The 22,353-nt window shown below is 44.3% G+C and overlaps 1 protein-coding gene across 4 annotated transcripts in view; it reads left to right on the top strand.

The window, feature by feature from the left end:
• The first annotated feature begins 188 nt into the window (after window positions 1–188).
• The window catches only part of LOC307043882 (sushi domain-containing protein 1-like), a 38,625-nt gene continuing 16,460 nt past the window's right edge, over window positions 189–22,353 (top strand). Inside the window, exons 1-7 of one of the 4 annotated variants that reach the window (XM_079688809.1) lie at window positions 189–427; window positions 1,570–1,710; window positions 9,087–9,242; window positions 11,115–11,267; window positions 11,733–11,912; window positions 15,651–15,803; window positions 16,269–16,448. In XM_079688809.1, the coding sequence (XP_079544935.1) occupies window positions 373–427; window positions 1,570–1,710; window positions 9,087–9,242; window positions 11,115–11,267; window positions 11,733–11,912; window positions 15,651–15,803; window positions 16,269–16,448 (1,018 nt within the window). In that variant the 5' untranslated portion in view covers window positions 189–372. The remainder of the gene's footprint in view (window positions 428–1,569; window positions 1,711–9,086; window positions 9,243–11,114; window positions 11,268–11,732; window positions 11,913–15,650; window positions 15,804–16,268; window positions 16,449–22,353) is intronic. The other 3 variants (XM_079688811.1, XM_079688812.1, XM_079688810.1) reach the window with 3 other exon arrangements.

Raw genomic sequence — 22,353 nt, 5'->3', positions numbered from 1 at the left:
CTACATATTGAAGAAGATAATGCCTCATTTTCACCTTTAAACATACACATTATACAGTGTAGTGCTTTTAAAAGACATCTTTGCTACCACAGTGCTCGTCCAACAGGTTCTTTAGGGCCAAATATGGCTGTTATCAGCGGCCGCAGCATGACTGCAGTTCAGAGCAACTGAAAGTGTCAGAGGAAGACAGATTAAAACCAGCAGCTGTAAGAAAACCATTGAGAAAAAATGTGTTTGTCTTCCTCTATCGACGACCTCGACTCACCCACTCAGATCCTGCATATCTAATCCACTCAAGACGGAAGTGAAGAATGAGAAGAGGAAATATGAGGATGAGGAGCGTCTTGTGAAGAGTAGAGACTCTCAGAGAGGATGGAGGACAGAAACACAGCCATGATCGTGTTGCTCCTGCTCTGCGTCACAGCAGGTAAAAAACACAACATGTTATTCATTAGTATTCAGATTTCTTTTTAAATGTTATCATACGCAAAACAGTTACCGGGTAGAATAGTCTCAGAGAGCATAGGAACTTCAGACATAAAAATAAATGTATTTGTATAGTATCCTATATTTGGTTATTGTTGGTCTAAGTTGATCAATTACAGTATATTCTAATGTATTCTGTTTGTATTGTATATAGTGTTTTCTAAAGATACTTTTAGATTGTTTGATTTATACTGTTGATATGTATGTGTTTACTGTTTATTTTAATTTGTTTAACTCATGCAAAATGCCTTACATGCTGCTCTAACTAAGCAATTCGTAATTTGGGATCAAAAAGTATATTTAATCTAAATAAAGAAGGAAAATAGTGCAAATGACACGATGCAGTTAAAATGTATTAGATGAGACAGAATGCTAAATTAACAGTAGGATAAATACTCTATAGTTTAAATTAATATACAAATAAATACATATATATTGTCTGAGAATATTGAATACTTGCTAAACCTTAAAAAAAAGATTGAGTCCATCCTCTATCAAAGCATTAAAAAGCAATAAGCACTCGTTTTAAATGACATGATTTTGACATGAACGTATATTGATAACCTGATTTTGCTTGCTTCTATTAAATCAAATAATTATTTATACACAGTACTTGTAATTGTATTGTTCTATTTCAGCATGTTTTACTATATATTTATTTTGCAAACTCTTTGAAACATGTCTCCATTAAACTCAAGATTTAAAGTGATTCTTCATAAACTCACTTTTACTTGTTAATTAATTCAACTAAATGATACAATCCTGTGAGCTTTAATGCGATAGTAGATTAAACATTTCTTTAGTGGAGTGCAGTCCTCTAATCTCATACAAATCTATATTTAAAATCTATATAATGATTTGTTTTAATCCAATTTTGCTGTTTTAACTTTCATTATGTATGTTTCTACTTCATCTGTCTCAATGACGTAACGTTAAATGTATTTTGTCCCACTTTTGTCTGACTTTCTGTTGTAATATATATACCTGTGTTTTTAAGTTGATCTAAAGACTAAATGTACGTGCATGATTGAACACTGTACAAAAAATGATATTGACAGATATACTTTATGTTAATCCTCTCAGAGATGCAGGTAGACGGCTTCTCTGTGGATGTGTGTGCTAGCTGCCATGCTAAAGCTACATGTGACGAAAAATCAGACGGATCTGGAAAAGTCTGTAACTGCATGTACGGGTTCGTTGGCAATGGGAGAGCTTTGTGTGAAGGTAGGACACATCCTACTTATTATATGCATAGTGTGAACTGAACTGTATGCTATTAGGTAGGTTGTGTTACTTGCTGTGGAAATTGTGTGCATTAGGCTCCATGACATTTAGCCGATGCTTTTATTCAAAACGACTTAACAGTTGCAATCAATTGCGGCTCCAGAGTATTTTTGTTGGGTAATCTATGGTAGGGCGAACCCATACAGTGCTGGGGCTCAAGTCAGTATTTGCAATGTAATTACTGAAGAGTTTATCGCCGGCCACTAGAGGGCAGTGTCACTGCTGTCGCTGCCTGGTTATGCCGTGCTCTGACCCGGAAGTGCCGAGCGGCCATTTTAGTTCAAACATTGTTCATGCACTCCGCCTCGAGTTGAGACGTTCGTCCACTCATTCATGTAAGACTGTTTCCACTATTATATTATACCATATATTATACTATATATATATTATACTATTATACTACTATACTCTGTTTCGTGGTATATATTTGTGTTGATTGAATTGCATGGATGTAATACTTTGTCAGCTTATCTTGCTGCATTATTCTGTTTTAGGGTGTCGTCATCCTTGTCAATAAATCACCGAAACTGACATTGAGGAGTGTGTTTCTTCATGACGACACCATGGTCGTTGTTGGATGCCCTGTCCCCGGCTGCGAGTTCAAATCCGATGACTTGTCTGAAGCACTCGTCATTGCTATATTGACGATTCATGGATGTAGCCACCAGCACGCAGCGCCTGTCATGGCCGCGCCAGCCCAGGCCCCAGCCCCTCACGGCCCGAGACTCGATCGGCCCAAAGTTGATGTGGGCGTGTCAATAGAGGAATGGAACGTGTTCATCCGCCGTTGGAATGTATTCCGCGCCGGCTCAGGCATAGGGGACGCACAGGCCCCCTTCCAGCTGTTTCAGTGCGCTGGGCCTGTACTTGGAGACAGCCTGTTGAAAGCCGTCCCCGACGCCGTTTCCGGACCCTTGCCAGACCTGATCACCGTCATGCGTTCCCTAGCTGTCATCCCAGTTGCTACATGCGTCCTGCGCACCGAACTACTTCAGTTACGCCAGGAACGCGACGAGACATTCCGCGCATTCGCTGCCAGAGTGCGGGGTAAAGCAGAGACATGCGCATATAATGCGGTATGCGAGTGTGGTAAGGACGTGGACTATACCGACCACATTATCCGCGATGTGCTGCTCAATGGCATCTATGACTCGGACATACGCCGCGAGACGCTAGGGACAACTGACGTCCTGGTCAAGCCAGTTAATGACGTGATTGCACTCGTCGAGAACAAAGAGATGGCCCGTAACGCTCTCCTGTCGTCCTCCCTATCAGCCATGTTGTCATTCCGGCGCTTGAAGACGACTCCACAGGCGAGCCCCGCCCCGAGCCCCGCGGACGGGGCTAAACGTGCCTCGTGTCCGGAATGTAAGAACGTCTTTAACGTCTTCACGGAGGGGCCTCGCGGGTGGAACCCTAAGCCTCACCAGGTGTGCATCGGCTGCTACAGGGCCCGCCGACAACAGAGGCGTCAACAGCCGTCATCCGACAGTCAACAGGCCGCCATGGGGTCGGAGCTGGTATCCCAGGTCTCGTCGGTGCAAGCTGGAGCCCGCCCTGGCCGACGTCGCGGGAGCCTTCGCCGACGCCGCGCCCCTACGTCGCACGGCTGTGTCGACAGGCCTTCACCTATCATACTCGAGCACCACATCTTCTCCAAGGGCGAATGGAGGCGAGCCAGGCTGAGAGACCACCCCCGGGCGTTAATCACCATCTCGATGGACATGCCAGTCGGGCCGAGGGATGGCACCAGCAACCGGGGCTCGGCCGACGGAGCTCGAATATCCGCCATCGCAGACACTGGCGCGCAGTCGGACCTTTGGTCTCTGGAGGAGTTCCTGGCCTGCGGTTTCGCGCGGGACGACCTGCGACCCGTCAGCCTCAGCCTGTTGGCCGCCAACCGCTCCCCTATAGCCATCGAGGGAGCGTTCTTCGCTAGGCTCTCGACGACCTGCAGCGGGGGCCGTACTACATCCTGCCGTTCCATGGTATATGTGAGCAGCTCAGTCCGGGCCATGTACCTCTCCTACGAGTCGTTGCTCAACCTCGGCCTCTTGCCCAGTAACTTCCCGTCGGACGACGTTGCAAGGGGGCCCAAGGACAGGCGTAGCCCTGACACGGCTGACACGCCAGTCCAGCCCCTGTCCATCAATGCGACGAGGTCAACCAACGGCGGCTGCGTGGGGCCAAGTGACCCCGGGGACGCCCAATGCTCATGTCCTCAGCGCACGGTCCCCCCGGCGCGCCCCGCAGCACTGCCGTTCCCTTGTACGCCAGAGAACAATAACCGGATGAAAGGTTGGCTACTCGGGAGATATGCCTCGTCGACATTCAATACTTGCCCCCATCGGGCACTACCATGCATGGAGGGGCCGCCTATCGAGATGCACGTGGACCCCGCAGCTACGCCTAAGGCATGCCACACCGCGGCTACGGTGCCTCTACACTGGCAGCGGAGGGTTCACGATGACCTCCTGCGGGACGAAGCCCTTGGGGTCATTGAACGCGTGCCGTACGGCGAGCCGGTGACGTGGTGCCATCGTATGGTAGTCACTCGGAAGCACGACGGTTCCCCCCGCAGGACCGTGGACCTCTCCCCCCTCAACAAGTTCTGCCAACGTGAGACCTTCGCCACTGAGTCCCCGTTCCACCTCGCACGCCGCGTCCCGAAGGGCACCTGGAAGACCGTCACGGACGCCTGGAACGGCTACCACAGTGTTCCCCTGCGTGAGTCGGATCGCCACCTCACTACCTTCATCACGCCCTTCGGCCGTTGGCGCTACACCAGGGCACCACAGGGTTTCCTGTCGTCAGGGGATGGCTACAACCGTCGGTTTGACGCCGTCCTCTCGGACTATGAACGCAAGGAACGTTGTGTGGATGACACCATCCACTATGACACCGACCTGGAGCAACACTGGTGGAGGACCATCGACTTCCTGACGCGTGTCGGCCGATCGGGGAATGTGCTGAATCCGGACAAGCTTCAGTTCGCGGAGAGGTGCGTCGACTTCGCTGGCTTCAGGGTGTCGGAATCTACCATCGAACCGCTCCCAAAATACTTGGACGCCATCCGGGACTTCCCCACCCCAGGCTCCACGACGGACATCAGGAGTTGGTTCGGCCTTGTCAACCAGGTGGCTAACTACGCCCAGTTGCGTGACACGATGGCTCCATTTAAGCCGTTCCTCAGCCCACGCTGTGCGTTCCTATGGTCCCCCGTTCTGGAGGAGGCCTTCCAGACGTCCAAGCAAGCCATAATGGAGGCCATCCGCGAGGGCGTGGAGATCTACGACATGCAGAAGCGTACCTGCCTCCGCCCTGACTGGTCCATGCGTGGCATTGGCTACTTCCTGCTCCAGCAACATTGTCACTGTGCCTCGGGCATACCGGACTGCTGTCCAGGAGGGTGGAGGGTCACCCTAGCGGGCTCGCGTTTCCTGTCCCCTGCGGAGCAGCGCTATGCAGCCGTCGAGGGAGAGGCCCTAGCTGTGGCATGGGGCCTGGAACAGACGCGGTACTTCACGCAGGGGTCCGACAACCTCGTCGTGGTCACCGACCATAAGCCGTTGGTGAAAATCTTTGGCGACCGTACGCTGGATGAGATCACAAACTCGCGTCTGTTTAGACTGAAGCAGCGCACCCTCCCATGGCGCTTCGACATTGTGCATCTGCCTGGCAAGAGCAACTATGCCGCTGATGCCACGTCGAGGCATCCTTCCCCCTCGGGTTCAGCGAACGGCCTCTCATTGGGGCTGCCGAGCGGGCCTGACGCCATGGAGTCAGCACTCATGGCCTCCATCCGCGACGACGCACGGGAGCTCGGAGCCGTCTCTTGGCCCCTCCTCGCACGGGAAACAGCGGCTGATGGATGCCTCGGCCACCTCCTCCAACTCATCGAGCAAGAGGGTGGGATTGACGTTAACGACCCTGCCCTGGCGAGTCTGTCATCGGTCTGTGAGTCCGTCTACGCCCAGGACGGCGTCCTGCTCTATCGGGACCGCGTCGTGGTTCCCCCATCCCTCCGTGGGAGGGTCCTTCGGCATCTCCATGCCGCTCACCAGGGGACCTCAGCTATGGGGCAGCATGCCCGAGCCATAGTTTACTGGCCCGGGATGTCCGGGGACATTCAGGCCACCAGGGACGGGTGTGCAGACTGCAACCGCAATGCTCCGTCACAGGCGGCTACACCCCCCCGGCCGTCCCCACCCCCGTCCACGCCATTCGAGGCGGTGTTTGCTGACTTCTTCGACTATGGGGGCCGTCACTACCTAGTTGTCGGGGATCGGCTCTCGGGCTGGGTAGAGGTCCTGAGCTCTACGGCGGGTACTGCCCTGGCGGGCTCAGCTGGCCTGGTCCAACACCTCCGGTCGTTCTTCGCCACCTTCGGCGTACCGGAGGAGCTCTCGAGCGACGGTGGTCCGGAATTCAAGGCGAGCCACACCGAGGACTTCCTCCGCTTATGGCACGTCGAACACCGTGTGTCTTCCGTTAGCTTTCCGCAGTCGAATGGGAGGGCGGAGGTTGCGGTTAAGACTGCTAAGCGCCTCTTGATGTCCAACACCGGCCCGTCGGGCAGCCTTGATCAGGACCGCTTCCTGCGCGCTATGCTGCAGTTGCGTAACACGCCTGACCCCGACTGCGACCTCTCGCCAGCACAGATCATCTTCGGCCGCCCACTTCGTGGCTCGCTCTCCTTCGTGAACCGCCTCGAGAAGTTCTCGAACCCGCATATCCGCCTGCTATGGCGCGAGGCATGGGCGGCGAAGGAGGACGCCCTTCGGACCCGTATGTCCCGTACCACCGAGTCTCTGGGGGCTCACTCGAGACCGCTCCGCCCATTGGCACTCGGCGAAAGGGTATTCCTCCAGAACCAGCAAGGCCCGAGCCCCCACAAATGGGACAGGTCGGGGATCGTGGTGGAGTCGCCGGGCCACGACCAGTATCGGGTCAGGGTTGACGGTTCGGGACGTCTGACACTGCGCAACCGGCGGTTCCTCCGTGCCTACACGCCGGCCACACCCTGCGCCCGCGAGCAGTCGGCTGCGCCGTCGCCGCCGCCCGCTGCCCTGGGTCATCAGCCCCCACCTATCCACCCGGGCTGGGCGACGCCCCAGGGGATTGCTCAGCGGCCGGCTGTCGGGCCCCGCGACTCGGCTATTGGCGCTTCCCCACCGACGCCTGCTGATGGGGCGTCCTCTGACCTCGCTGTTCCTACGGGTGCCTTCCTGGGTGCACCGCTCCCGGTGCCGCAGTCGCCGCCGACGCTGCCCCAGCCAACTCGGCCGGGCCGCTTGAGGAGGCCGCCTGCACGTTACGAGCCCGAGTCTGGCAGCTGGATACGGGATGTAGACCGTTAACCTATTCCGGCCCATAGCTTTCCGGTCTGGGGGGGATGAAGAGTTTATCGCCGGCCACTAGAGGGCAGTGTCACTGCTGTCGCTGCCTGGTTATGCCGTGCTCTGACCCGGAAGTGCCGAGCGGCCATTTTAGTTCAAACATTGTTCATGCACTCCGCCTCGAGTTGAGACGTTCGTCCACTCATTCATGTAAGACTGTTTCCACTATTATATTATACCATATATTATACTATATATATATTATACTATTATACTACTATACTCTGTTTCGTGGTATATATTTGTGTTGATTGAATTGCATGGATGTAATACTTTGTCAGCTTATCTTGCTGCATTATTCTGTTTTAGGGTGTCGTCATCCTTGTCAATAAATCACCGAAACTGACATTGAGGAGTGTGTTTCTTCAATTACATACACGCTATATCGCCCCCCTTGACAGTGAAACGCCACGGGTGATGTTTAGATTATTTCCCTGCCTCAATCCAAATTGAACTGTATGAAAGAAAAAGGCACATTTGTCTTGTTATAAATAAAAAGGGCGACCTGGAGCCAATCCTGCAATTTCCCCACAGGTGAAAGAGTTGACATGCTGAAAACCCAATCGCTGCAGGGGGGCTGGGGGTATTCTCCCCCAGGAGATTTTTGGAAATACTAACATAAAATTCACATTCTGGTACTCTCCTGAGAAAAAAATAAATACATCTATTACTACACGAAATATTAAAAAAAATTAACGCCATTTTAGTTTTTTGCGGCTAAAACATCCAATCAGCGAGCATAAACCATAGCTGAGGAGCTTGGGTAATCAGTTCAGTGGCTGTGTATCGCAATGATGCTTGAAATGTCCCTAATAGGCCTACGTCTGTTTCGGGTTATTTTTATTTTGAAATTCAGTTCCTGACGCATGCCAAAAAAGCCCGAGATTATGGAATCAAACAAATAAATAAAAACAAGGATAATTGTGTGTTATTGGTGAGTAAATAACTGTGTGTTATTTTGAAAAGAATAACAAATTAGAAGGAAAAAAAGATTAAAAGAAATACATCATTCAGTATTCTGAGGCTCCGAGCCCCATTTATTTTCCTCACAGACGACAAAAAAAGTCAGACATTATACGATTTAAAATAAAAGCAATAATCGTCGCTTAATATTGAGTAAGAACATGTTTTTATGAACCCCAAAGCTTCCGGTCTTCCAAGACCCTAACGGACAAAAAGACCGATAGAAATACATTGCTTTTAAAATCATTCTGTGTGACACGAAAAAAAGGGGGAAATCGTGTTGGTGAACACGAATCAATAGATTAAATATCGTGACTATAACACGAAATGCCGTGAGACTGGGTTGCCCAGCCATACCCTGGAGCCGCCACTGCTTACAATAAGTGCAATAAACCAAACCACTGCAAGGTGCATTCGTATCAAATGGGCTCAACTCATGTGTGCTACATATTCTGTATTATTTTCTTCTGTTGGTTTTATGGTCGAGGTATTATTGAAACAGGAGGTTTTTCAGTACACCTCATTGCTCAGTATTCTGCTGCTAAGTTGCTATATGTCTGCAAACATTGGTTGGCTCGTTAAAACAATTATACAAAAGTTATGCATTAAATGCTTTCATAGAAAATCTAAATGACAATATTGTTTATTGCCAAGTATGGTTTTTAATTACAGAATGTGCATGTTGTTTTACATAACCTTACATATGCATAACCACAGTAAGAAAAATTGAAATGGGGAAATAAATACAATGTGGTTAAACATTTTTTGTGTGATCAGAAAATCGATCATATAGCCCAATTTAACAAATTACACATTTGTCAAAGGGGGCTTTTTTTGTGATTTTTCTGTATAAATCAGCAGGTCTAGATATTTATGTAAGAAAGGGAGCTCTGTGGATAATCCAGCTTTTGGTAAAACCTTCATGAGGTGTTAATAAATGTGTTTTCCCGTCAGATAAAGACGAGTGTCGGATCGGAGCCAGTAAGATCTGCGGGCCTCACACCGACTGCCACAACACGCAAGGCAGCTACTACTGCACCTGTGTGAGCGGATTCACCCCCTCCAACAACATGGACGTCTTCATCCCCAACGACGGCACGCACTGCCAGGGTGAGCTTTCCTGTTGTTTAGTTTATGTTTATTTGTTTATAGTGTTGCGGACAGTCCCCATTAATCAACTGTCACAAAGAACAGTAAATGACATACTGTATACAATATCGCTAATTTCCAGCTGTTGTCCCCGGCCTTGTTAAAATCACAATATATTAACAGCATTAGTTATAAAGAAAGGATGAAAGACAAGTAGATTTTGTCTTTTTTATAACAAGAGCTCACTGCTCCATAGCTTCTCTTTGGTTAACTGTACATTTATAATTAATTTAATATTCCATGCCTTACACACTTAATGTAAATAGTACCCTGCTTTACATTAGGCGCGTTCACACCGGAGTACTTTTCCCTTTTAGTTCAGGTACTTTCCTGGGGAGGAAAAAGTTCCAATTTCTGATTGGCTGGGCGAATTGCAAACCATACCCGTAGGCAAGGCAAGGCAAGTTTATTTATATAACACCGTAAAACTCTGAAAAGTTTTGTGAAGCTGCCATTGTATTTGCTGGCCTTAGCATTATTAGCATTAGCATTAGCATTAGCATTAGCCCACCAACGGAGAGAGACTGACTTATGGCAACACAAAAGAAAACATGGGAGCGGTGGAGATGAGGAGGTGTCGGCGTTCTGGCGATTTACTCGGAAGGCTTCAGTAGAAGCTTCTGGGAGTCCCAGCAGCTTCTACTGAAGCCAGTCCCCAACTCCGGGGACTTCCGGCCGGGGACTTCGGGTGGCAGTATACGCCGTGAAGTTGTTTGCAGCCTGCCAGTAAACCCAAAGTGACGTCAGCGGCTTCATTTGCGTAATCTTCCCGGGAATTATTCCGGTGTGAACGCGATCGGCTTCCATGGGGGAACTAAGTACGGCAAAGTACTTGGTGTGAAAGCGCCTATTGTGTAAACTAAAAATGTGTCCTTCGATAGTGTTTTATTTGTCAGATAGTTTATAGATTTGTTATCTTCCCGGCAACATGCCGCTGCGATGAAAACATTTCCCAATTTGGGATCAATAAGGTACATCTTATCTTATTGTTTAACAGTGCTTTTAAAAAGGAGGTCCTGAAGGTCAAAACACAACGACATTTCATGAAATTCAAACATATTTCAGAAAAGACAATAATTTGAGAAAAAAACCAAATGCAACCTTTTCTTATCTCCTCCATTTGTCTATTTTCCATCTATTTATTTTATGATCTCTAAGTACTACCTACTTATGTTTGATGTAAATACTTTTTGTTTTGCAAATACTTTTGGTATCCACTGGGAACAAATTATAATGTCAACAGTATTCATTGTCCTAAGAGTTTTAGTTTTTTTAAGGTGCCTTTTACATGTGATGTAAATACTTGTCTTTATACTTTTTAAATGCTAAATAGTTTCCTAAAAATGCTTTTAATAGTTTCCTATTGCAACTTATTTTCTTAGATTGTTTGTTACCAATACCAGACACCAAAGCAAGTCCTTTGTATGTGTTAATATACCTGTTTTCTGTACTCAATTCTAATTCTGATATTAAGAAATATAATAAAAAGAAACAGCATTTCAGAAAACACTAAGACATTACATTTCACCAAAACATGCAAACATTCACAAAAGAAAACAGCATTTTAAAAAACATGACATTTCACCAAACACAAAAAAACTATAAAACAAAACATTTGTCAGAAATAATTAGAAAAAAAACATCTAACAAAACATAAAAAGAAATACCAAAATCAAAAACATGTGTGATGTATTTTTTACCTTCAGGGCCACCGTACTAAAAGGCCAAAATAGCCAATATTAGAGATTAAAACATGATGACTACACATCTACAAGTTTGGACTTTTATCTATTATTTAAATATCACATGCTCTTTTATTGTTTGTCTGTGCAGATATTGATGAGTGCACGGCCACAGGCCTTTGTGGAGAGGGGGGGCAGTGCAGGAATCTGGAGGGAAGCTTTGAGTGCAGATGCATTCTGGGATATGAAGTCCAAAACGGAGCCGAGCCCTTCCACCCTCACAGAGACAACGCTTCCTGCAAAGGTGACTCTGCAATATTTTTTGCTGTATTTGGATATATTAGTTCTTAAGGGTCTTACTGTCTGTATTTTGGCAAGACAATTGATCACGGAGACTTAATTATAGGAGCAAATCCCACTTTTACAAATACAAATCCCACTTTTGGTCAAAAAGCACCCTTCAGTTTATACATGGCTGGTTCATTGACAGTCTCTGATGAATATACAACAGGATGATCAGTAGGAGGTTTTTTTTGTGGGACTAATAAAGGATTTCTGTTTCTGGAGAACACCTGAAACCACTTGTTTACATTTGACTGCCTTGACCGTATTGTTCTTGTTTTTGTATTTGTATAGTAATGTTGTATTGTTTTATAAGCGTACTGTTCTATGTATCATAGGTCCAATTTGTTGTCACTTTGCCACAATCTAATCTAATCTAAAACCTGGATTCAAACTTGAGTTTTCTGATGTCCTCTCGCTCTCTCAGTGATAGACTGCGGTCGTCCGGAGGCAGCAGAGGACACGGTGCTGCTGTCGTTTTCAGGGACAACGTACCACAGCGCCGCCATGTTTGTTTGTGAGGAGGGCTTCGTGTGGAGGAGAGGAAACAACAGATCTTTGTGTGAAGATGACGGCCTGTGGAGAGGAGGCAACATGAGCTGTGAAGGTAACAACACACCTGCAGGGAAAATAACAAGTACTCAGATCCTTTACCTAGGATCGGATATGGGCGTAAAAATAGTAACTCCTGCATTCAAAGTGTTTCTTAAAGGTCCATTGTACTGTTTTTCATCAATATATTACAGGTCTCAGATATATACAGAACCTGTCTCTGATTGGCTGAAACACCAAACAGATCCTTGCAGCATCCCATAAACCCCTCTGTTTCAGCCCTGTTTCCAAAGTGCTGATTCTGTGTCTGTAGCTTTAAATGCCAATGAGTTGCTGCTGGCCACGCCCCTCTGCGATGTGATTGGTTTAAAAAACACAATGGTGCTCTAGGAGGAGATTCAGGTGATAAGGTGGGGGGGGGGGGGGTTACCTTGGTTGCTGATTGGCTAATGGTTACACAAGACAAACAACAGTTGTGACATTATAAAGTGGCCAAAATCTGTAATTGCAAAATTAATTAAATACAAATATTCAAGTATCCTATCATACCTTAAAGCAATAAAACATTTAATAAGAATATATATACAAATATAAGAAGGTAACGTAAATATAACAAATGTATACTAGATTCAAAGATTCAAAGATTCAAAGTTTGTATTTTCATATGCACTAAGCTACAGTGTAGAAATGGCAATGAAATTATTCTGACCTGAGCTCCTCCAACAATGCAACATAGATAATAAAATACATAAATACAAAATAAAAAGTAGTGCAAAAAGTCTAGATAAATGTCAATATATATATATATATATATATATATATATAAAATATGGTAACACTTTACAATAAGACTACCCGTATAAAGGGTTTACGAATAGTTTGTAATTCATTTATGAATTAGGTTGTGAACACTTTATAAATCATTAATAAGCTTTTATAAGACATGAGATAAACAGGGCGACTGTGACCGGTTGCTTGCCAAATAGTGAGCCCAAATGTATCTACTGCTAAGCCGTATATTGGCTACCTAGCTTACTTCGTCTTCTTCATCAGCCAGCATCCTTGGTATCTGTTGCTCACTGAGTTGATTCTCACTAAGTAGCCAATATAAGGCTTAGTCATCTTGCCAAATAGTGAGCCTGTGTTGATGTATGAAAACTATTTTAGAACTGGTTTATAAATGATTCTTAATGATTAATAAAGTGTTTACAAACAAATTAATAACCTAATTATAAACCCTTTATCAATCCTTTAGAAGTGTAGTCTTATTGTAAAGTGGTACCTCTTTGTATATTTATTTTTACATTTGGTCTTTATTCTTTTTTATTGCTAAATAGTTTCTTAAAAATACTTATTTTTATTATCTTTATATTTTTGATGTACTACTGCAACTTATTTTTTTAGATTGTTTATGTTACCAACACCAGACACCCAAGCAAATCCTTTGTATGTGTTAATGTACCTGGCAATAAACTCGATTCTAATTATGATATTAAGAAATATAATAAAAAGAAACAGCATTTCTGAAAACACTAAGACATTTCACAAAAACATGCAAAAATGCACAAAACAAAACAGCATTTTGAAAAACATAACATTTCACCAAACACAAAAAAACAATTAGACAAATCAAAACATTTGTCAGAAACAATTAGAAAAAAAAACATCTAACAAAACATTAAAAAAAAAAGTTTAAAAGAAAATGTGTGATGTAGTTTTTACCTTCAGGGCCACTGTAGTAAAAGGCCAACACTGCCGATATTAGAGATTAAAACATGATGACTACACATCTGAAAGTTTGGACTTTCATCTATTATTTAAATATCACATCAAAGGTAAACATTAAGGGTAAAACTCCACTGGCCCGGATCACTGGCCCACCCATTGTAACCACTGGCCCCGCCATTGTAACCACTGACCCGGATCACTGGCCCACCATTGTAACCATTGGCCCCACCATTGTAACCACTGGCCCACCATTGTAACCACTGGCCCCGCCATTGTTACCACTGGCCCCGCCATTGTAACCACTGGCCCACCGTTGTAACCACTGGCCCCGCCATTGTTACCACTGGCCCCGCCATTGTAACCACTGGCCCACCATTGTAACCACTGGCCCACCATTGTAACCATTGGCCCCACCATTGTAACCACTGGCCCACCATTGTAACCACTGGCCCCGCCATTGTTACCACTGGCCCCGCCATTGTAACCACTGGCCCACCGTTGTAACCACTGGCCCCGCCATTGTTACCACTGGCCCCGCCATTGTAACCACTGGCCCCACCATTGTAACCACTGGCCCACCATTGTAACCACTGACCCCACCATTGTAACCACTGGCCCACCATTGTAACCACTGACCCCACCATTGTAACCACTGGCCCACCATTGTAACCACTGGCCCACCATTGTAACCACTGGCCCCGCCATTGTTACCACTGGCCCCACCATTGTAACCACTGGCCCCGCCATTGTAACCACTGGCCCCGCCATTGTAACCACTGGCCCCACCATTGTAACCACTGGGCCCACCATTGTAACCACTGGCCCCGCCATTGTAACCACTGGCCCCGCCATTGTAACCACTGGCCCCGCCATTGTAACCACTGGCCCACCATTGTAACCACTGGGCCCACCATTGTAACCACTGGCCCACCATTGTAACCACTGGCCCACCATTGTAACCACTGACCCCACCATTGTAACCACTGGCCCACCATTGTAACCACTGGCCCCGCCATTGTAACCACTGGCCCCGCCATTGTAACCACTGGCCCACCATTGTAACCACTGGCCCCGCCATTGTAACCACTGGCCCCACCATTGTAACCACTGACCCCGCCATTGTAACCACTGGCCCCGCCATTGTAACCACTGGCCCCGCCATTGTTACCACTGGCCCGGAGCATTCGACCAAAAAGATCGACTAATAATGAAGAAATTAACACATTTGTTGCAATAGTAATTTATGCACAAACTACATTACTACTTGTACTACAACATTTGAATCATCAGTGCTTCCTCATTTTCCTCAATTGTTCATATTTGGTTTATTAAAATAATTATATTGTGGTCATTGTTAAAAAAAATTCTGCTATTATCATTATTATGAGTATTATTATTAGTATAAAGCGCTTTCTGCCTTCCTGTCATTAGGAGTTAGAAATGTAATGGCTATGTAATAGATTAGATTAGATCCTTCATTATCCTAAACTGCTGGGACATTTGCCTCTAGCCAATATACCTTTATATGTTCTACTCTTCACTTACTTGTCATCATAGGTCGGCATTGATGTACAGAGCCGACAGAAGACCTTGTTTATATTGGCATCATATTGAAACTAACTCCTTCGTTCAAGCCAGCGTGGCTGAAACTTTCTCTCCCTCTTCTTCTCCTACTCCCTGTCACTCTCCTTTAACTCCTCCGGGGACATTCTTTTATTTGAAGATTGTTTTTTGGCCGGTTACCGCTGGTATTAAAAACATTTTGGCGAATGGTTAGGTGGCGCTAAGTCTGTAGTGGACGATCGCGCTGCCTCTCACGGGAGCCTGCTCGCGCTGCGCTCTGCATCAAAACAGCTGTTTTCTTTTCACCCAACAACGACAACCGCCTCACAAAACGCTATGTTGTAGCATTAATAAACGAAACAATTTAACAAAATTGCTAGTCAAACTACCACAGGACAATTTTTTTTAAAGCAATATTTTGAGCGGCCCGAGCGGGCAAGGCCCGGAGTGTCTATTTTAATGTCGAGCCCTGCACATGCTCTTTTATTGTTTGTCTGTGCAGATATTGATGAGTGCACGGTCACAGGCCTTTGTGGAGAGGGGGCGCAGTGCAGGAATCTGGAGGGAAGCTTTGAGTGCAGCTGCATTCTGGGATATGAAGTCCGAAACGGAGCTGAGCCCTTCCACCCTCACAGAGACAGAGCTTCCTGCAAAGGTGATTCTGCAATATTTTTTGCTGTATTTGGATATATTAGTTCTTAAGGGTCTTACTGTCTGTATTTTGGCAAGACAATTGATCACGGAGACTTAATTATAGGAGCAAATCCCACTTTTACAAATACAAATCCCACTTTTGGTCAAAAAGCACCCTTCAGTTTATAGATGGCTGGTTCATTGACAGTCTCTGATGAATATACAACAGGATGATCAGTAGGAGGTTTTTTTTGTGGGACTAATAAAGGATTTCTGTTTCTGGAGAACACCTGAAACCACTTGTTTACATTTTACTGCCTTGACCGTATTGTTCTTGTTTTTGTATTTGTATAGTAATGTTGTATTGTTTTATAAGCGTACTGTTCTATGTATCATAGGTCCAATTTGTTGTCACTTTGCCACAATGTAATCTAATCTAAAACCTGGATTCAAACTTGAGTTTTCTGATGTCCTCTCGCTCTCTCAGTGGTAGACTGCGGTCGTCCGCAGGCAGCAGAGGACACGGTGCTGCTGTCGTTTTCAGGGACAACGTACCACAGCGCCGCCATGTTTGTTTGTGAGGAGGGCTTTGTGTGGAGGAGAGGAAACAACAGATCTGTGTGTGAAGATGACGGCCTGTGGAGAGGAGGCAACTTGAGCTGTCAAGGTAACAACACACCTGCAGGGAAAATAACAAGTACTCAGATCCTTTACTTAGGATCGGATATGGGCGTAAAAATAGTAACTCCTGCATTCAAAGTGTTTCTTAAAGGTCCATTGTACTGTTTTTCATCAATATATTACAGGTCTCAGATATATACAGAACCTGTCTCTGATTGGCTGAAACACCAAACAGGTCATTGCAGCATCCCATAAACCCCTCTGTTTCAGCCCTGTTTCCAAAGTGCTGATTCTCTGTCTGTAGCTTTACATGCTAATGAGCTGCTGCTGGCCACGCCCCTCTGCGATGTGATTGGTTTAACAAATACAATGGTGCTCTTGCAGGATATTCAGGTGACAAGGTGGGTTGGGGGTTACCTTGGTTGCTGATTGGCTAATGGTTACACAAGACAAAAAAAATTGTGGCAACACAAAGTGGCCAAAATCTTCAATTGCACAATTAGGAACAAAAAATACTCAAATATTCTATCATAGCTTAGAGCAACAATACATATAAGAAGAATATATACACAAACATACAAACATAAGAAGGTAAAGTAAATATAACAAATGTATTCTAAAATATACACAGTGGTTTATTAGTATTGGTGTTAATCAGGGATGGCAAAAGTAAACACATCCTTTTCTCAAGTAGAAGTACAGATACTCGTGTTTAAAAATACTCTGGTAAAAGTAGAAGTACTGACTAAACTTCTTTACTGTGGAGGTCCGGCCACCGCCACAAACGACAGTAAATAACATGAGGAAGCCCCTTCCTGTGGGAAACCTGCAGGCGGCCATCCATGGTTCTGATTGGCAAACAGGAAGTGGCGGTGAGATAGGCACAGATAGCATAAGTACACACATCCTTTACTCAGGTAGAAGTACAGATACTCGTGTTTAAAAATACTCTGGTGAAAGTAGAAGTACTGACTAAACTTCTTTACTCAAGTCAAAGTAAAGAGGCTTTGAAATGTACTTCAGTAAAAAGTACCCATAACTAGCAGCTGTTTTAAAGAGTACCTGACCTCCCTTTATATTAATAGAACAATAATGTCATTGTTAGCTAATGAATGTTTCCATGCTGAACAACGGCAACATGACAACGTTTTCATTGGTCCTTCTTCTTTAGAGAAGACCAGGAAATGATGGATACACGGATCGTGTTCAAATCAATAGGCACGCAATGACTCTAAATAATAATGATCACGCCACCAAACACACATTCAGACTAAAGGAACCAGCCTGTTTGGGAAATGAGAGAAGTAGAAAGTACAGGTATTTGGGTTCAACATGTAAGAAGTAGAAAGTACAGGTATTTGAGTTCAACATGTAAGAAGTAGAAAGTACAGGTATTTGTGTTCAACATGTAAGAAGTAGAAAGTACAGGTATTTGAGTACAACATGTAAGAAGTAGAAAGTACAGGTATTTGAGTTCAACATGTAAGAAGTAGAAAGTACAGGTATTTGTGTTCAAAATGTAAGAAGTAGAAAGTACAGGTATTTGTGTTCAAAATGTAAGAAGTAGAAAGTACAAGTATTTGAGTTCAACATGTAAGAAGTAGAAAGTACAGGTATTTGGGTTCAAAATGTAAGAAGTCAAAGTAAAAAGTCGTGAGGAAAATAAGTAGTGGAGTAAAGTACTGATACCAGAAACATGCACCTAAGTATAACGAAGTATTTGTACTCCACTACTTCCCACCTCTGGTAGTAATAAGGTAATGTGTCATGGTGATATCTGACAGTAAATGGTGTCTGTGCAGCTTTTTCAGAGCGGTTTTAACCAGTTTCAGGAGCACAGACTCACAATTCCACTGCAGATTTCCAGTGATTTCAGTTTTGATGCATCATGTAAATGCTTTGGCTCCCAGAGGTGAACTGTGGCCCCCCCCCAGCAGCCCCTCACTCTCGCAGGCTGTGGGACCCGAGCTCCAGGCCGGGCTCCAGGGCGATCTATCAGTGTAACTTTGGATATCATAATGTGGGGAAAGGAAATGTGTCGAAGTGTAACGCTGCAGGAGAATGGGAGAGACCGCCGCTGCTCTGCAAAGGTACACTCACTGACTCAATGTTTTCAGGGGGTTTGAGGCTGATTTCTACGGTGGCCCTGAAGGACAAATCACAACAACATTTCAGAAAACACAAATATAAAAAAACATTAAAGGTTTACTTTTGTTTTGGGAAATATAGTTGTGTTTTCTGATATTTTGTTTTGTTCTGAAATGTTTGTTTTTATTTTAATTAAGTGTTTTTTCAAATGTTTTTGTTTTCTTATATATGTTCTTTTGTTTTGTGATTTTTTGTGTGTTTTGTGATATTTTCTTGTGCTTTTGAAATGTTCTTTTTTTTGTCTTAACCTTTACGGCCACCATACATTACAATTATATTACAAGTAATGAGAAGCTTGTTTACACACACAGGTCTTTTGTATCCCTATCTGAACTTTAACTTCCCTGACTAGTGCTTTTTCTTGATCAATGAATCGATTAATCAACCAATTATTTTCTAAATTAATTCTTTGTCTAAAAATAAATCTGAATATAGTAAACATTTCCCATTTCAATTCGATAAAGTCCAAGGTCTTATTTTTTTTAATCAGTTGTCTCAATGCATATCAAAATCAAACAATGTACAAACTGATATGAACAGTAGAGCTGCAATTGACCTTTCGCAAAGCCACGCCCCTAAAAGCCCGTTGTCCAATCATATTCGATCACGTGCGCGGCTCCCTGTGGAAGTCCGATAAACTTAGTGTTCAAATACATTGCGAAAATGGTGAAGCGTTGTGCTTATGGTCTTTGGAAATCGGATAGCAGATATCCCATAAGCTTGGAGAGGGGGGGGGGGGGTGATATTTTACCCGTTTCCTAAACCCAAAACCCGAGAGGAGAGATGCCGCCAGTGGATAAAGAAATGCGGCAGGCCCCATGCCCAGCTGAATATGGCGAATATCAACAAACACAAATACGTTTGCTCCAAGGTAAATACGTGCTAACGTAGCTAGCTAGCTAGCAAAGATTGCATTCACAAATTAACTAACTAATTTAATTAACTAATTTCACTAACTATCGTTAGCTAAAGTCACACGACTACAGCTGTAAGCTGTGTGCTTCTAGGTCGTTTTGACCATGTATATCACTTGATGCATAATAATGTCTGAACAGCTGGGCTCCGTTATTAGTCTACCTGTGGTCAAAGTACAAACAAGAAAGCCAACAGGCAATCATTCATTTATATTTTGCTTTAATCTTTGTAGCATTTTGTTAATGGAAAGCCTACTGCCAACTTCCCTAATCCTGCTGCACAAGTGGGCACCCCGACCCCCACAAAGGAACAACAAGGTGGATGCAGAAAGCCACCAAGGAAACGGTAGTTAACTTTAGACAAACTGCAACATTTAATGCCTCTTGTGATTGTATTGTTTTATTCCAAAATAATAATAATAATTCCGTATAATTTGACATACAGCTCATGTGGTTTTTCACTCTTGCACTGCGACCTGTATGCAAGTGCCTCTATTGATGTTGTGCCTCCCTCTTTTCTAATGTTTATACTGTGGATATAACCCTCCATAGCGTATTGTAGCCCCTTTTGTCGGGACCTGGAGGATATTGCTGCGTTATTGCTCCAAAATGAGTCTGTTAAGGCGACTCCGACGTTACGGAGACCCTCCATTATGGCTTCGTTTAACGCATCTGGCTCTCAGTTTGTCGGACTAGCAACAGTAACCAAGGGGGGGCGTGGCTTTGCGAAAGGTCAATTTAAGATTATTGTCACAATGGATTATTCTGCCAATTATCTCTGAGAATAATAATTATTTGGTAGAAAAATTTCAAAAAACGTCCATCGTAGTTTCTTCAAATGTAATGTTTTGCTTTAAATTTTTTATTTTGTCAGCCTTAAAACCAAAACATTATCACTCTATTATGATATCAAACCGCCATATTTGTATGAAACCTTCCAAAAAACCATTAATCAATTACCAAAAGAGTGTAGTTGCCTATTATATTATGGGTCATTTATTATTTCCGGCCAATCAACTTCTCAACACAACCTGTTGAATGTGAATACTTTTCTGTTACCGGTTTGTTGTGCTGCTTTATTCCTGAGTGCAGTAAACAGAACGTGTGTTAATCTGAATCTGCTCATGTTTCATGGTTTTAAATGTTATTTCTTGTAGAGATTTTGTGTGGAAGCCCTCCCATAATTGAGTCCACTGTGCAGTTGTGGGACGGAAGCTCAGCCCCGAGCAGCCGAGTGCTGTTTGTCTGCAGAAAGGGCTTTAAAAACACAGGAGGAGATAATTCATCCATCTGTGGTGAACACGGTCAGTGGAGCAGCCCCACTCTGACCTGCCAAGGTAACTCAAACTGCAGTAAAACACTACAAATCTCAAAGTATATATGTGTCTAATATCTAGTCAGAATATGTCTTTACACCTGATATAAGAAACACTAACTTCAGAAGTAACACTGCAGTGAGATATCAGGTCTGGTTTTTAGACTGCATCATCTTGTTAAAGCTGGGGTAGGTAATACTTCAGAAACACTTGTTGTTATATTCCATGGAATGCTCTTAACATCCCGATAGCGATGAATATCTGAAATGCTTTGACAATAAATACATAAAGAAATATCATCTGTGGAAGCCGTGGCGCTGTAAAAAGCACGACCAATCATCTGAGCCGGCCCGGCTAAAGTAACTGGATGGCCTACCTGCCTGTCAGCCTTCCATCTGTGCACAAACTTATCTCGTGCCCTCATTGGTCATGTGCACGTTCGTGTGTGTTGGAGGAGTTGCTCTGTAAGGAAGTCTGAAGGAAGAGGCAGATTTTTTTCGGCTGTGTATTTTCAAATTGAAGCGCACTCGAGCTGGTTTCTCCATTCTTACCTACCCTACCTTTTAAGTGAAAAGATCTTATTTTGAGTCGCATCTCAGATGAAAGTTTTTTGTGCACATTTATTAGAAAATCACCAACTAACATCAGAACACTTTGGAGCATTTGCGGCTTATATTGTAACAACATTTCCTGATTCTGGTCAAATATAGTTCAAAATGAATTCTCCCAGCATACTTGCCAACCTTCAGACCTCAGAAATCGGGAGCATTTCGAAATGCAAAATGGGGGCTGGGGGGGGGGGGGGGGGGTGCTAGTGGATCGCCGGAGCTGTTAGATTAACATTAACATGCTTATTGTAGTTGTAAGTGCACTGCCTTGCGGCCTGGAGCACCGTCCTTGATGGAGCATATGTGTGGGCAGGAAAGGAGTGAGCAGAGAGTAGAATAGTTGGCGATCCTTGTTCTGTTTTCTGTGACTATATCTGGCTCACCCTGTCAGACTTTGAGTTGCGCGCGCTACTAAAGAGACGTGTTACCATGGAAACCAAACAATGGTGTAGCTGTATTAAAGTCAGAGTGGAAACAGTGGTGTGTAAATCTGATTTTGTCAGAAATCGGGAGAAATGCGGGAGAAATATGACCCCGGGAGGAAACCGGGAGAGGGCAATGAAATCGGGAGTCTCCCGCGAAAATCGGGAGGGTTGAGAAGTATGTCTCCCAGCAAATTACAAGATGTGATTTATCTAAATATCCCTTCTTATTTCAAGACATCTTACCCAGCTAATGTTCACTTGTTTTATTGGCAGATTTTTGTACTTATTTCAAGTGAGCTTGTTTTCCTTATTGTTTAACTTGTTTTTGGAACAGCATTTTTTTCCAGTGAACCCCTGAAATGTGGTGATTTAAAAAAAATGAAATGGTATGTTTTAGTATTTTCTGTCTTGAATTATTGTGTAAAGGGTATTACGAAAGTTGCGCTAATTGAGGGCAAACTAGTTGTCAAAAGAAGTCTTACAATTATTAGATTTTCACTAAATTAAATTTCAGAACCATTCTCCAAATACTGTACTAAA

Source organism: Notothenia rossii, assembly GCF_949606895.1.
Source record: "Notothenia rossii genome assembly, chromosome: 6".
Classification (NCBI taxonomy): domain Eukaryota; kingdom Metazoa; phylum Chordata; class Actinopteri; order Perciformes; family Nototheniidae; genus Notothenia; species Notothenia rossii.
Note: the sequence above shows the minus strand (reverse complement) of the source record. Positions and strands in the feature narration are given on the sequence as shown.